This window comes from Corvus brachyrhynchos, unplaced genomic scaffold, assembly GCF_000691975.1.
Source record: "Corvus brachyrhynchos isolate BGI_N302 unplaced genomic scaffold, ASM69197v1 scaffold236, whole genome shotgun sequence".
Lineage (NCBI taxonomy): Eukaryota > Metazoa > Chordata > Aves > Passeriformes > Corvidae > Corvus > Corvus brachyrhynchos.
In genome coordinates, this window is record NW_008238660.1 from 642,346 (window position 1) to 656,106 (window position 13,761).

The window sequence follows — 13,761 nt, forward strand, 5'->3', positions numbered from 1 at the left end:
CTTTGTGTGAGCTCTGGGGGCGTTTCCCCAGGTGGTGCAGCTGGAGGAGCTGCTGAGTGTCCGGCACTCTGTGTTCGTGGTGGGCTCTGCAGGCACGGGCAAGTCTCAGGTGCTGAGGTCCCTGCACAGGACCTACCAGAGGATGAAACGCCGTCCTGTCTGGACAGATCTCAACCCCAAGGCCGTCACCAATGACGAGCTTTTCGGCGTCATTAACCCAGCAACAAGAGAGTGGAAAGATGGTAAATATCATTTCCTGTCTGAATTTGCAGATAAAAGGGGTATTTTTAATGATCCTCCTGAGTGGCAGCAGGATGATGGTTCTCTGTGTGCAGGTCTCACAGCCCGGCTGCCACTCCCAGCTGTGTGAGGGTTTGCTGTAGGAAGGATGTGGAGGGTGTCACAGCTTTTTGGTCATCAATGGGAATTTATCCTTTTGCCGTAAGGATAATTATCATGTCCATTAACACCAACACTTCCCAATTCCTAAGTGGGGCAGGTTGTTTTTTTGGGGCTGGGCCGCTGATGGAAGAGAGCTCCCTCCTGCCCTGTGCTGTGCACTGGGGCCCTCCAAAAAGTGCCATCGCCAGGTTTCCATGGCTGGATACTCCCAGCAGCCTTAGAGGTGTTTTTCCACTAAATATCCCTGCCTGATCTCTAGCACATGACACTTGCCAGGCTGTTGATCCTGATTGCTCCTGAGGAGGATAAGATGAGCATTTAAAACCTGCTGAAAGATTACAGAGATGTGGAGTGAGAACGTTGGGTTGTGACTAATCCAGAAAGGCAGCTTTGGTTTCCGTGTGTGGCTGTTCTGGGAGCCGTGGGGGAGGTGAGGGAGGATGGCTCCATAAATCATCCTTGGCCAGAGGTCCCCAGGAGCTGCCACCACCTCCCCTGGCCCATGCTTTGTTCCAGTGCCAGGGTTAATTCTTTTTAATTATGATTGGGGACCCTGAATCAAAGTGACACGGGGAAGTGTGGGATGCAGCCAGCACCCTGCAGAGAGGACTGCACGTTGGGGATTGTGGATCAGGGACTGTGGGTGGCACTGGACAGCAGGGGGGACATTGGCAGGTGGCTGTCCAGTGTTGTCAATCCTCGAAGGTTTCAAGAGAACTTACAGGACTCCTCTCTGATGGCAGACATCTTCTGCATTAACCATTCCTGAAGATGTTGTTTCTTGATGTCAAAGACCAGCCAGGCCATTTTCAGCACAGCCTGACAGGAGAGGATGTGTCCCCTTCTGGATGAGCTCCTCCTTTTCCTCTTCCCGAGTTCATCCTGTCACTCATTTCACTGCCAGCAGCTGGAAAGCTGGTCCATGTTAGGTGGGAAAAGATCCCACAAGGGAATCCTAAAAGTGCTATTTGTAGAACTAAACTCCTTTCAAATCCCAAGACCTCTCTGTGGTGTGGATGCCCGAGGTTGGGAGAGGAGCACTTCCCTCCAGCTGCTGCCGTGGTGGGTGTGAGGGAGGCACTGATGCTCTCAGGCAGGAGCTGCTGCTGACACTGATGGTGCTGGAGTGGTTGCCAGGCTGTGTCCAGGGTGAGGAATGGAGTCCAGGCAGAGCCAGGGAGGTGTTATTCCTGACCCCATCTCGTACCTGTGTCGGCTGAGCTGCTCTGCGCTCCACTCATGCAGTGCCACCGGCCGTTCCTGGATCCCAAGGGAATGGCTCGTCCTGGAGAAACAAAGAGCATTCCTGTCACAATTCACAGCAAGAGAGGTTGTTTTTAGTGTTTGCCTGATGTTCCTTCATGCAGACCAGCCTTTCCCTAGGTATTTCCTCATGTGGAGGAGAGTGATGGTTTTGTGGAGCTCTCATTTGCCCTGCAGTACTTCTGCTCTGTTCCCAGCTTCTCGCTCTTCTTAACATTCATTATTTACTCCCCCTGAGACTCTGTATCCTCCTCTGTCTCCTTGATTTTACTGACATTTTGTTCTGTCACTCAATGTCAGTCTGGGCTTGTTCTCCCCTCAGTCTCACTAAAGCCATGACCCAGTGTTTAAAGAATCTTGATTTCCCCAATATACTTCAAGCCACAGAAAAAAAAAAACCCAGATTTTTCAAGGCATGTTCAGATGATTTTCTCTGTATTGTGTAGTTTGTGTCTTTTTTTTTCCTCTGAGTATCTGCTCTGCATTTTCCTATGCCTTATGATTTTCAGTGGGAATGAAGCTCGTGTAGGTCCACAGTCATTCTCAGTGATAATAACTCTGATAATGCTTTTTTTTCTTCAAAGCAGATATCATTACATAGTATTATTCATGTCAAGATGCAAAGAGTTATGAATGTTTAAGGGGAAAGCATAATTTTTAGGGAGTTGCTGGAAAAGGTCTGTTAGAGCAGGTGACAACTTCAATGTTCATCAACACATTCGTGTCTCCCTCCCAGGACTGTTTTCATCAATCATGCGAGAGCTGGCCAACATCTCACATGATGGTCCCAAGTGGATGGTACTGGATGGAGATATTGATCCGATGTGGATTGAATCTCTTAACACTGTGATGGATGATAATAAGGTAGTGGATCTAAGGTGAAGAAGCAGGCGTTCCTGCTCAGGTGGGATTCAGCCTGGGAGAAATGCAGATGCTGGAATAACACCTCCCGGAATAATGCCGTTGGGGTTTCTTCAGATACACCAAACAATATTGCATAAAGGCAATGGTGCATGAGGGAAATAGCTTAGAGCTTGTTTTCACTGGAATTGTCCTTTTCTGGAGAGTTGTGCTCATGAGTAATCGCAAATGTCCTGATCATAACTTCAGGCCCTTTGAAAATAGGGTAGGGACATGGTTCTGTACCTTTTCCCCACCCTGAGGGAGTGCTTTGGATTCTGGGTTGTGGAAGAGAGAAGGATTGTTCTAATGCCTGGCAGAAATCATGTCATGGCATCACAGAATGGGACCCAAAACTCATCCCATCCCTGCCCTGCCATGGCAGGGACACCTTCCACTGTCCCAGGCTTCTCCAATCCCTGCCCTTGGGCACTGCCAGGGATCCAGGGGCAGCCACAGCTGCTCTGGGCACCCTGTGCCAGGGCCTGCCCACCCTCGCAGGGAGGAATTCCTTCCCAATATCCCATCTATCCCTGCCCTCTGGCAGTGGGAAGCCATTCCCTGTGTCCTGTCCCTCCATCCCTTGTCCAAAGTCTCTCTCCTGCTCTCTTGGAAGCCCCTTCAGGTACCAAAAGGCCACAGTAAGGTCACCCCAGGTCTTTCTTCACGCTGAACAACCCCAGTTTTCTCAGCCTGTCTGAGAACTAACAGAGCTGCTCCATCCCTCTGCTCATCCTGGAGCCTCCTCTGGGCTCTCTCCAGCAGCTCCAGCTCCTCCCTGTGCCGGGCCCTGGGGCTGGGGCAGCTCTGCAGGTGGGGGCTCAGCTGAGCAGGGCAGAGGGGCAGAATCCCCCTTGTCCTGCTGGGCACTGCTGGGGCTGCAGCCCTTTGCCCAAGAGCTGCTGTGCCTCGAGGAGCTGGGCTGGGCAGCCAAGCCCAGCAGTGCCGAGTGTTGAACACTCTTCATTCCTGTTCCTGGGAGAGCTCTAGGCTGTCTGTCTTGTCTGTCTGTCTGCACACACAGGTGCTGACCCTGGCCAGCAATGAGAGGATCCCTCTGAACCCCACGATGAGGCTGCTGTTTGAGATCAGCCACCTGCGCACGGCCACCCCGGCCACCGTGTCCCGGGCAGGTGAGTCCCACCTGGGCTGCACCGTGCAGCAGGTGGCATCTGGGGCTCTTAATCAGTCTTTTGGTGTCCCTTTGAAAGCTCCCAGCCTGGAGCACAGCTGCCCATGGTGTGCAGGGTGTGTTCCTGAAGCACACGGACACGTGGAGGATCCTGAGCCCACACGGGGAGCTTGCATTGTCTCGGGGGTGTACTCGGAGTGTTCCTACTGCTGCTGTGGGGTCATGGCTGCAGCACTGCTGAGAGAGCACTCCTGCACAGCTCTGTGTGGGCCTGATGAGGAGAGCCCATCTCTATCCCAAAGAACTCCTGATCTTTTGGAGAAGTTGATGGGAATGGGGAATGAAGGTGTTCCCTGGTGCCTGGGGCCCAGAGCAATAACACGGCTCAGGCAACACCATATTCTGAATTTGGGGCAGGATCATGACAGCTGTCCTGGTTTCCTGAGGTGTATCTCTTCACTCTTCCCCTCTGCAGTGGGGCAGGAGGAGGGGGCAGGTGATGAGGGACCAGGTGTGTTTGACAGCATTTCAGCTGTGTGAGAGTAGCTGAAAGTTTGTGGAGGAAAAAGGGAGATTATCTGCTGTGTCCTTACTCTTCTCTCTTCTCCTGCACCTCAAGGGATCCTTTACATCAATGCCTCGGATCTGGGCTGGAATCCCCCTGTGAGCAGCTGGATTGACCAGCGAGAGGTCCAGTCTGAGAGAGCCAACCTGACCATTCTGTTTGACAAGTACCTGCCCGTCTGCCTGGACACCCTCAGGACCAGGTACCGCTGCGGGCTGCCTGTGTCTCCGCTGGCGAGGGCAGGTCGCTCACCACCTTCCAGACCAGCGGTGTTGGGACTGTGCTCCAGGGCTGCCCAGTGTCCTCCTTGTCCCCAGGAGCCCTGAGTGTCATTGGCTTCAGCTCCAGGAAGCAGTGGGGTGAGGGGGTGGCTGACACTCCTGCCTGTCCTTGGTTGGTCTGCTCTGGTTCTCCTTGGATATTGATTTGATGGTTCCTGTGCTTGTATCAGTTCTGTATGTCTTGGAAGGTAAATGCAGGAGATGCTAAAGAGAAAGTCTTTCCAGTCTCCTGAGGTGTCAGGCCAGAGCAGAGTTCACTGCACAAGTTATGTTTCAGTAGAGCAGATTTCAGACCACTGCTGAAAGAAAGTGTGGAGGATGGAGAGAGCAGATCCTCTTTTATCCTCTCCCCACATCTTTTCCTGCCCCTTGGGGATGAGCAGAAAGCTGGTGTTGGTGTGAGAGGGTGGGGTTGCTCCAGAGGCAGTCCTCTCTTGGGTTTCTTTCCTGAAGCATTTGAGCACAGTTGACTCCATCTGTGGGCATCCAGCCTGGGCATGTTTCATGGCTGGACACTGACCACTGAACGTGACAAATGGGACAAGGGGTGATGGTTTAACAAGGTGAAATTTAGATTGAATATTAGGAAGAAATTCTTGGCTGTGAGGGTGGGGAGGCTGTGGCACAGGGTGCCCAGGGAAGCTGTGGCTGCCCCTGGATCCCTGGAAGTGTCCAAGGATGGGGACTGGAGCAACCTGGGATAGTGGAAGGTGTCCCTGCCATGGCAGGGGATGGAATAGATGACCTTTAAAAGGTCACTTCCAACCCAAACTAGTCCATGATTTTATGATTCTCCATCCTCTGCTTGCTGCCCATACCTGCAGTTTCATTAAAAAAAAAAAAAGAAAAAGAAGAAAAGTCAGTGTAAACTGAACCTGGGCACCAGCAGCCCCCGAGGGGTGTCAGGAGGAGCTGCTGCAGTGCCAGTCTTGCTCCTTGGGACTGGGAATTGGGAATCTTGCTGGGGAGCTGCTCTCTGGGTGCCCAAACTTTAAAGCTGTTGGCAGCAAAGCCCATCGAGCATCTCCAGCCCTCTCTGCTGAACAATTGTCAGACCATGAAATCCTCAGGATTAGCTGCACCAGCCCCGAGCGGAGTGTTTTGGGAGCTTGCTTAATTCAGAAATTGTAGAACCAACCTTTCAAATAGCTCTAATTACTTTATGGAGGACTTCAGTGCTGCTACAACATTAGTTTGGAATTCTGTAAGTGTAGCTTAAACGAATGTAAAATGGCAAGATGAAAGGTTTTATTTTATTACTCCTCTATTTGACCGCTTTTGAACTCCTCACGCTCCCAGGAAATCATCGCCTTTAGCAACTCCTCGATTTTACTTCTTTTCAAGAGGATCAAAGTTTTTAAATGCTTGAAACTTCTGATTACTGTTATTACGTGTGTGTGTGCCAGTGCCAGCGGGTCCAGGCAGAGGACGGGTGTTCTCCTTAGTGCTTTTCCAGGGAATGAGACACTCACTGCTGACAAGGAAAATGCTGATATTGTGGCAAAACCTTCCTGCCTTGCTTTCCTGGGCTGGGAGCAACCCCAGTGCTTCACCCAATTATATTTCCCAATTATGTTTTCAATTTCCATCCCTCAGATTTAAGAAGATTATTCCCATTCCTGAGCAGAGCATGGTTCAGATGCTGTGCTACCTCCTGGAATGCCTCCTGACAGAGGAGAACACCCCTCCCGACTGTCCCAAGGAGCTTTATGAACTTTACTTTGTCTTTGCTGCTGTCTGGGCCTTTGGTGGATCCATGTTTCAGGACCAGGTAAGAAGGGAGGTGCCACATCAGCATCTTTCAAGAAGCCTTTTATTGCCTTTTTTTTCCTACTTTTTTCTACTTTCCCCTGGCCTAAAGCTGTGTCAGTGATGCTGTTTGACCTGGAGACCTGAACTAAACAATCCCTTTCATGAAAGACCTCATTATCCAGGCGGTGATACTGGAGAATGGCTGTGGGGTCACAGGGTGGAGGGTGTTTGCTTCTGCAGAAACATTTCACTGGGGAGAAATGTTAATTTATGGAAGTTGTGGGTGTGCATAAAGTGATCAAATTAAGATGGATTTATCAGGTGAATCCATCAGCGGAGCATTCCCCAGCCACCTGACTGTGCAGGTAAATGCTGGGCTCTGTGGCACAAACCAGCTCTGTCACCAGGATTAATAATAACAGGGGGATGATGAGAGCTGGCCATCCTCGATTCCTGGTAGAATGACACGAGGCAGGGGTGCTCAGCAGGGCAGGGCAGTCGGTATTTCAGGGACAACAATGGCCAAGCTCAGCGTGGTGTTCCCTTGGTGCCACCACCCCGAGGCCATGGAGTTTGAGACCAGCTTTCCTGGATCTGTGGAGGATTTAACCCTCCATTCCCGATGTGCCAGCTGGGAAAACCACAGCCTTGGTTTTGTCAGTGCAGGGTGACTCAAAAGCCCAGCCCAGCCGAGCCTGGGGAGCAGAGCTGGCCCGTGCCCAGCAGGACGAGCTGCTGCCTCAGTCCCTCATGGGTCGGCTGGAGCGCGGTCGGTGGCACTGGGACACGGCGTTCCCGTGCCAGTGCACTTAGTCCTGGCATGGCAGGGCCTTGGCACAGCTGGGGGTGTGGCAAGAGGAGCTGGGAGCAGGCTCATCATCCTGCTGGGATGATGCCGGACGTTGCTGCCCGTGGTGCTCTGTAAATGTCAGGGAGGAGAGCGTGAGCGCGCAGCGTCCGAGCGAGGGGGAGCCTGATGAAAAACGATCCAATATAAAAGCTGTTTATTGCTCCCTGCTGAAGGTGCCCTTCCTGGTGACCTTTTGCTGCCGAAATGTCAGGAGAAACGGGCTGGAAGGCTTCCCACTGCTCGGAGTTCGTTGGTGGGGAGCGGGGCCCCTCTATAAAAACAGATGAGAGGTTTGCCATTTCCAGGCTCTGAAATTAGCAGAAATCCATATGGGGTTTTTGTTAAGGGAAGCAGTGTGAGCTCGACACCATTCTGGCAATAGAGCTGGGGCTGGGACTGCTCCACTGAAGGGCTCAGGGGGGCAGGCAGCCCCTCCCAGCACCACTGTGAGAAAGCTTTTAGCAGCGCTGCACATCCCTGCTCTGCTGCCGGGCTGAGGAGTTGTGACGACAGGAGAAAGGGGATTACAGTCATTCTGCCTCTCTGGGTAGCACGAGACTGCAAAATCCTGGATGCTAATAATGTGTTTTTCAAGTTCTCTGGTCTTTTGATGTGTGGTGGCTCAGGGAGCTTTGCAGAGGACACTCAGTTCAGAGCCAGGTTTCCTGATGGAGACTGAGCAGTCCAAGGTCCCACTTGGTCCCAGGAAAGCCTGTGGGGTGGCTGTGGGGAGGAGAGACCTAGTAGAGATGCCCCAGGAGCAAACTGTGCTGCTAAAACTGGCTCAGTGATGCGTCTGCTCTCTCCCAGACATCTTTTTAGCAGCACTTTCCCCCTCCTTCCCCCCCTGCTTCTCCCCAGGGCTGAGGGCTGCAGTCCCTGTGCTCTGCACAGGAAAGGTTCAGACAGTGACTGGCCCAGTTTCACAGAGGAAACCTGAGGCAGGGAAGGGGACTAAGCACATTCTGCAAATCCTGACTTAGTATCTAAAGCAAAAACTGTCACCCCAGCTCCCAAAACAAAGTTCAGGTGCTTCAAAATCCCCATGCATGGAAAGAGAGAATGGGGAAAGCAGGAAAGCAGGAGCTTGCTGGGCTCTGTGGCAGCTGAACAGCTGGAAACAGCTGGAAACAGCTGAGCCACAGGAGCACAGTCCCTGTCCCATGCTTTGCTGCACTGGGGGCTGCAGTCCTGCTTGAAAAGAAGCCAGAAAGCAACAGCTAAGTGTGTGCAGGGCAGTGTGGTTTGTGAGGAAGAGATTTGGTATGCATGCTCTGACTACCCATGGCCATGGATGGAGATGGATGTGGTGTCCTTGTCTGTTGGAAGAAGTAGGCACCAAAAATCAATCAAGTGTCTGTTTAGTCATAGGCACGTATTTCTCTCTTTCAAATTGATCCATCTGTCTGATCTCAGGCACACCAGGAGTGATCAGCACAGAGGATGCATTATTTAGGGCAATAAATAGGAGTGATGAGGAAAAATGAAGAAAGTGAAAAATTAGACTTAATAATAGGAAAAAGGATAAGGTTGTTATGCTGTGGAATATATTTTAAGGCATAATCCCACTCTGGTGGACTGGGATAAATAACATTCTCCATCTCGAATGAATTTCTCCAGATTTGCCTCTTTTCTCCTCTCTTTGGCAGCTCGTGGACTACAGAGTGGAGTTCAGCAAGTGGTGGGTGGCAGAATTCAAGACGATCAAGTTTCCTTCTCAGGGCACAGTCTTTGACTTTTACATTGATCCGGAAACAAAGAAGTTTGAGCCTTGGTCTAAACTTATTCCCCAGTTTGAATTCGATCCAGAGATGCCACTGCAGGTGGGTGCCCCTGGCAGGCTGCTGGGCTGGAGGAGGTGCTGTGTTTTAGTGTTTCAGTGAAGCCTGGTGAAAGGTCAGGCACTGATGGAATTCCCTGTGGGATACAACTCAATTCCTCATCTTTTTTGCTGTGCTTTGACTGTAACAGCACAACGTCCATCCATCTTCCAAAAAGCAGGGGCAGGGAGCTGCTGTGCCCAGGGTGCAGAGAGAAGCAGTGAGACAGAGCAGGGACAAAGCCTCTGAGACACCATGGCACGTTGTCACTCTGTGTGGCTGCAAGTAGAGATGGGTTTATGTTTGGGCCAGAAAAAGAGTTCCTCAGGTAGTGAATGGTGGTTGCCAGTTGTCTGTCCTTTCAGAAGCACCACAGGGAGCAGGTGACTTGTGAAAATCGTCACCGTTTTAGCGAGGTGTGAGTTTGTGGGAAGATCCAGACGCTGCTCCCAGGGCTTCACCGGGAAGGATGGACTTGAACGTCTGGCAGCAGCAGATCATTCCTTCCCGAGGGGTCACCTTACCCATTCCTGGCTCTCCCAGGAGGTGGCTGTGGGGTGCTGGCAGGGCTTGGGGACACTCACCTGGTTGCTGTGTCCCCCAGGCCTGCCTGGTGCCCACGGCCGAGACGGTTCGGGTGAGGTTCCTCGTGGCCAGGCTGCTGCAGCGCCGGCGCCCCGTGCTGCTGGTGGGCACTGCTGGCACGGGCAAGTCGGTGCTGCTGGGGGACACGCTCTGCTCCCTGGACACCGACAGGTACCTGGTGAAGAAGGTCCCCCTGAACTACTACACCACCTCTGCCATGCTGCAAGGTAAGCTGCTGGCTGGCTCTTAAACTGCACCGGGGTTGGACACCAGGAGGAATTTCTTCACAGAAGGCGTGGCTGGGCACTGGGATGGGCTTCCCAGGGAGGTGGCGGAGTCACCGTCCCTGGAGGTGTTTAATGAAGCCTGGATGTGGCACTCAGTGCCGTGGGCTGGGTGACAAGGTGGTGATGGGTCACAGGTTGGACTCGATGACCTCAAAGGTCTTTTCCAGCCTGGTTGATTCTGTGACATTCCTGGGGCATCCATTGGGGTTTGGAGTGGGATGTGCTCAAGGAAAGACCGTGGGTGAGCTGCCCGTGCCGTTTGTGGGCACACCCACGACCCCACCGCGAAACTCCGCTCAGCAGAGCCCTGGTTTTGTGGAGATGCCATCTTCCAACGTGAGCATTTGCATTCTTAACCCCACCACTCTGTTTCAGGGCTGTGCCAAAGCCCAGGCTTCAATCTGCTGCAATTTTTACGGCTTGTGTTTGACTTGAAGTGTGTCTCTAACATGCTGGAATTTAAGCCTGTGCTGAATAGGATGGGTTTCTTGAAGAGGATCCAAACTGTCCTCAGGGTGCAATGATGGGAATTGCATCCCAATTAGCAGTGAGGATGGTGCTAATGGATATGTGCAGGCTGGAAGCCAGGGCTGGTTCCTGGGTCTGTCCTCCTGTCCTGCCACAGCCCAGCGTGGCCCCTGGAGCAGGTCCCACACCCCCTCCCCAGGAGCACAGAGCTTGCTGACTTGGGGGGCTCAGACCCCCAAGGAATTCCCAGCCCCAGGGAAGTCCATGAGAATATCACTGATGAGGATTTTTAAACATCAGTGAAAAATTAAGCTTGAGACTGAGGTCGGGTCAGTTTTTCTGTGTAGTCTCTTCAGAGATGAAGAAAAAGCAGGAATTTCTTGAAAGGTGTCTCATTTTGGAATGGTGTCCAATGAGAGAGAAAATAATTTGACCTTTATGTATTAACCACTAACGAAGCAACCTGGTTTTGAGTTGAATTACAACTGCGAGTCACTATGAACCAAATTGCTTCCTTTATGCAGCTGGGTTTAACCTAAATGTCCTGAAATCACAGAAAATTCTGAGTTGGAAGGGATCCACAGTGATCATCAAGTCCAGCTCTTAAGGATATGGCCCCTCTGGGAGTGAAATCCACAACCTTGGCATTATGAGCACCATGTTCTGACCAACTGAGCTCTTCTCCTACTTCCCCAGAGCAGCTGTGGCTGCCCCTGGATCCCTGGCAGTGCCCAAGGCCAGGTTAGATGGGGCTTGGAGCAGCCTGGGACAGTGGGAGGTGTCCCTGCCCAGGGCAGGAGATGAGCTTTGAGGTCCCTTCCAACCCAACCCATTCTGAGATTCTGTGAAGCTCTGGGCAGACCAGGGATTAACCTTCCCTCTTTGGGTTGTTCCTGGCTGAGTGGTGCCAGCTGGGAACATGAGTGTCCCTGGCTTCATCCCTGCTCTGCCAGGCTCCCAGCACTGCAAACATTTTCAGGAAGGTTTTGCAGTTTAAAATTGCTCTCTGAGGCCGATCTGCTCGCAGAGGAGTGACAGCACAGCCCCAACCCATGCTCTGGGGCCACGCTGTGGGGCCACATCTGCTCTCTGGGGCAGGCTGGGAGGCTTCCTGGACTTGCTGGTGCCTCTGCACACAGCAAATCATTTGAGCCCTTTGTCCTTCAAGCAGAAAATGGGTAAAACCTCCCCTTCTGGCCAATCTCGCAGCCATGGGCACGGTGATGGTTGCAACCTCCCTTTTCCCCCTCCTCCTGGGGTAGGAAGTGCCCTTGGTTGGGGAGGGGGCTGAGCTGTGTGTGCTCAGCTGCCTGGGGGGACCCTGGTGTCCCCCAGCTGCCCAGGTGAGTGTGAGCAGGTGTGGGGCAGGCACAGGGTGTCCCTGTTGCTCTGAGCTCCGGGCTGAGCCCGCCCCTTCCTCCTCTGCAGAGCCCAGCACGTCTTCATCGCAGGGCAGTGTGATTTATGCTGCTTGGCATCCTTCCCTACTGCTCATTTTTTAGTTAATTTGCCCCATTTTGTGGAGTTTGTCAGTTGGCTGCTTTTTTCCTTCCCCACCAGGTGCCTCTTTTGATTTGTAAAATGGGAATCCGAAGCAGTTTGGGATTTTAATTTTTATTAACTTTAGAAAGAGCCGACCTGAAAGCCAGGAATTCTTAGTCGAGGTGCCTGTGGGGACAGATTTTTAAAGTTCAGAGCTGCACTCTTTAGGGGAAGCACAGGGACGTGGTTCAAACCATCCTTGTGGGCCTGTGGCTTACAGAATTTTATGTGGATAGGGGTTCAAAGGAGCCAGACTTCTGTGCCCAAACCTGGGCACAGTTTGGGGATTTTCTTTGGTGTATTGTGACCAAATCCCTCTTCCTGTGGAGCCTGGACCTCTGGTGTGCTGCTTCCTGCCCTCTTGGACCTCTGCTCCTCCATCAGCTGTAGCCCTGCCCTCATTCCACACCTTCCCACTCCAGATCTTCCTTGAGAAAATGACAATAAATGTTGTTTTTTTGGGGTTGGGTAACATTTCCCCCTTGGCCATCAGGGTGAGAAGATCCACACTTGCCCAGTCTGGTGTGCAGTGAGTGTTTGAGGGGGTGTGTCAGGAGCTCAGAGCAGGGACCCTTCAGGATTATTGTGGGATAGGCTTTGAATTAAAATGCAACTTCCACAAATATGTCACTTCATCCCCAGTAATTGCATTTCACTGTGATGAATCTCCCGCATCCTTGTTTAACCTCGAAAAGGGCTGATTCTGTATGTTAATTAAGGCCTAATTAAATTTAAATTAAATGCTTATTTGAAACACTTAATTTGACTTGCTACCAGAAATTTCAAATATTGTGGTTTTATTGAAGGGGGAGAGAGATTCCACTGAGGGAAAATCCATCATTTTTCTCAGCACAATTCATGCCTTTGTGCAGAAGTGTCTGTGGCAAGAAAACAGCTGAGTTCTTCGTGGGTAACCAGCCTGTCTGCAGGGCACCCAAGCAGGAAACAAATGGGGCTTTGCAAGAGTTGTAGTCTGAAAAAAAAAAAAGGGAATATAAATTTTCCTTAATAACTTTCACCCTTGATAAGGAATGGCTGAAGTGTGCATTTGCACCAATTTTTTATCAAAATTCCCAGTTGTCCCTGCTTGCAAAGGACTGCTCCTTGCTGTGCAGCTGCTTTCAGGGCTGGTGATAGCCCCACACTGTGCCAGGGAAACAAATTCTGCCTCCACCTCCAGGAGCACTGGGAGCACTGGGGAGTGAGGATGGTCTCCAAGAAAGCCCCTGGCATCCAAATCATCCCAGGATCCAGGCAGGGAAAAGCTGCTGCTGTTTGCTCTGCCCCTTTCTGAGGCAGGAAAGGTTGCTCAGGCTGCAGTGAAAGGAATCAATAAGCTATAAAACATTTTGTGCAGCAGTGTGGGGTGATTTGCATTAAATATCACTCCAGCATTGTAAATATTCCCAAAATGCTACAGTCTCGAGCAACACGTTACCTCAGCCGTCTGCTAAAACAAATGGGAATTTTCCAGAGCTTCCCAAAGAGATTTTCTCTCCGTGCTCTCCCTTACTCCTGTGGGATCCCGTTTAAAACTGGGTGGGGATGGGACAGCTCGCGTTGGAATTGAGCCTTGTTGGGTTATCTGGAGGTTTGGATGGTGCTGGGGAGAGGATCAGGGGACTTGGAGGTGTTTGGGGCTGTTCAGTCTGGTCACAGAGTCCATGAGGTTGGAAAAGCCCTCCCAGACCATCGAGTCCAAGCTCACCCACCCTGTCTCCAGCCCAGAGTGCCATGTTCAGGAATTCCTTGGACACCTCCAGGGATGGGCACTCCAAACCTCCCTGGGCAGCCCCTGCCAAGGCCTGAGCATCCTTTCCATGCAGAAATTCCTCCTGGTGTCCAACCTGAGCCTGCCCTGACAGGATAAGAGGGAATGGCTTCCCAGTGCCAGGGGGCAGGGATGGGTGGGGT

At 51.8% G+C, this 13,761-nt stretch overlaps 1 protein-coding gene across 1 annotated transcript in view; it reads left to right on the plus strand.

Moving 5' to 3' along the window:
- The window catches only part of DNAH9 (dynein axonemal heavy chain 9), a 135,002-nt gene that overhangs the window by 20,099 nt on the left and 101,142 nt on the right, over positions 1-13,761 (plus strand). The window contains exons 16-22 of the mRNA XM_017737716.1: positions 32-242; positions 2,402-2,529; positions 3,590-3,698; positions 4,317-4,464; positions 6,140-6,314; positions 8,795-8,968; positions 9,570-9,777. Of these exons, the coding sequence (XP_017593205.1) occupies positions 32-242; positions 2,402-2,529; positions 3,590-3,698; positions 4,317-4,464; positions 6,140-6,314; positions 8,795-8,968; positions 9,570-9,777 (1,153 nt within the window). The remainder of the gene's footprint in view (positions 1-31; positions 243-2,401; positions 2,530-3,589; positions 3,699-4,316; positions 4,465-6,139; positions 6,315-8,794; positions 8,969-9,569; positions 9,778-13,761) is intronic.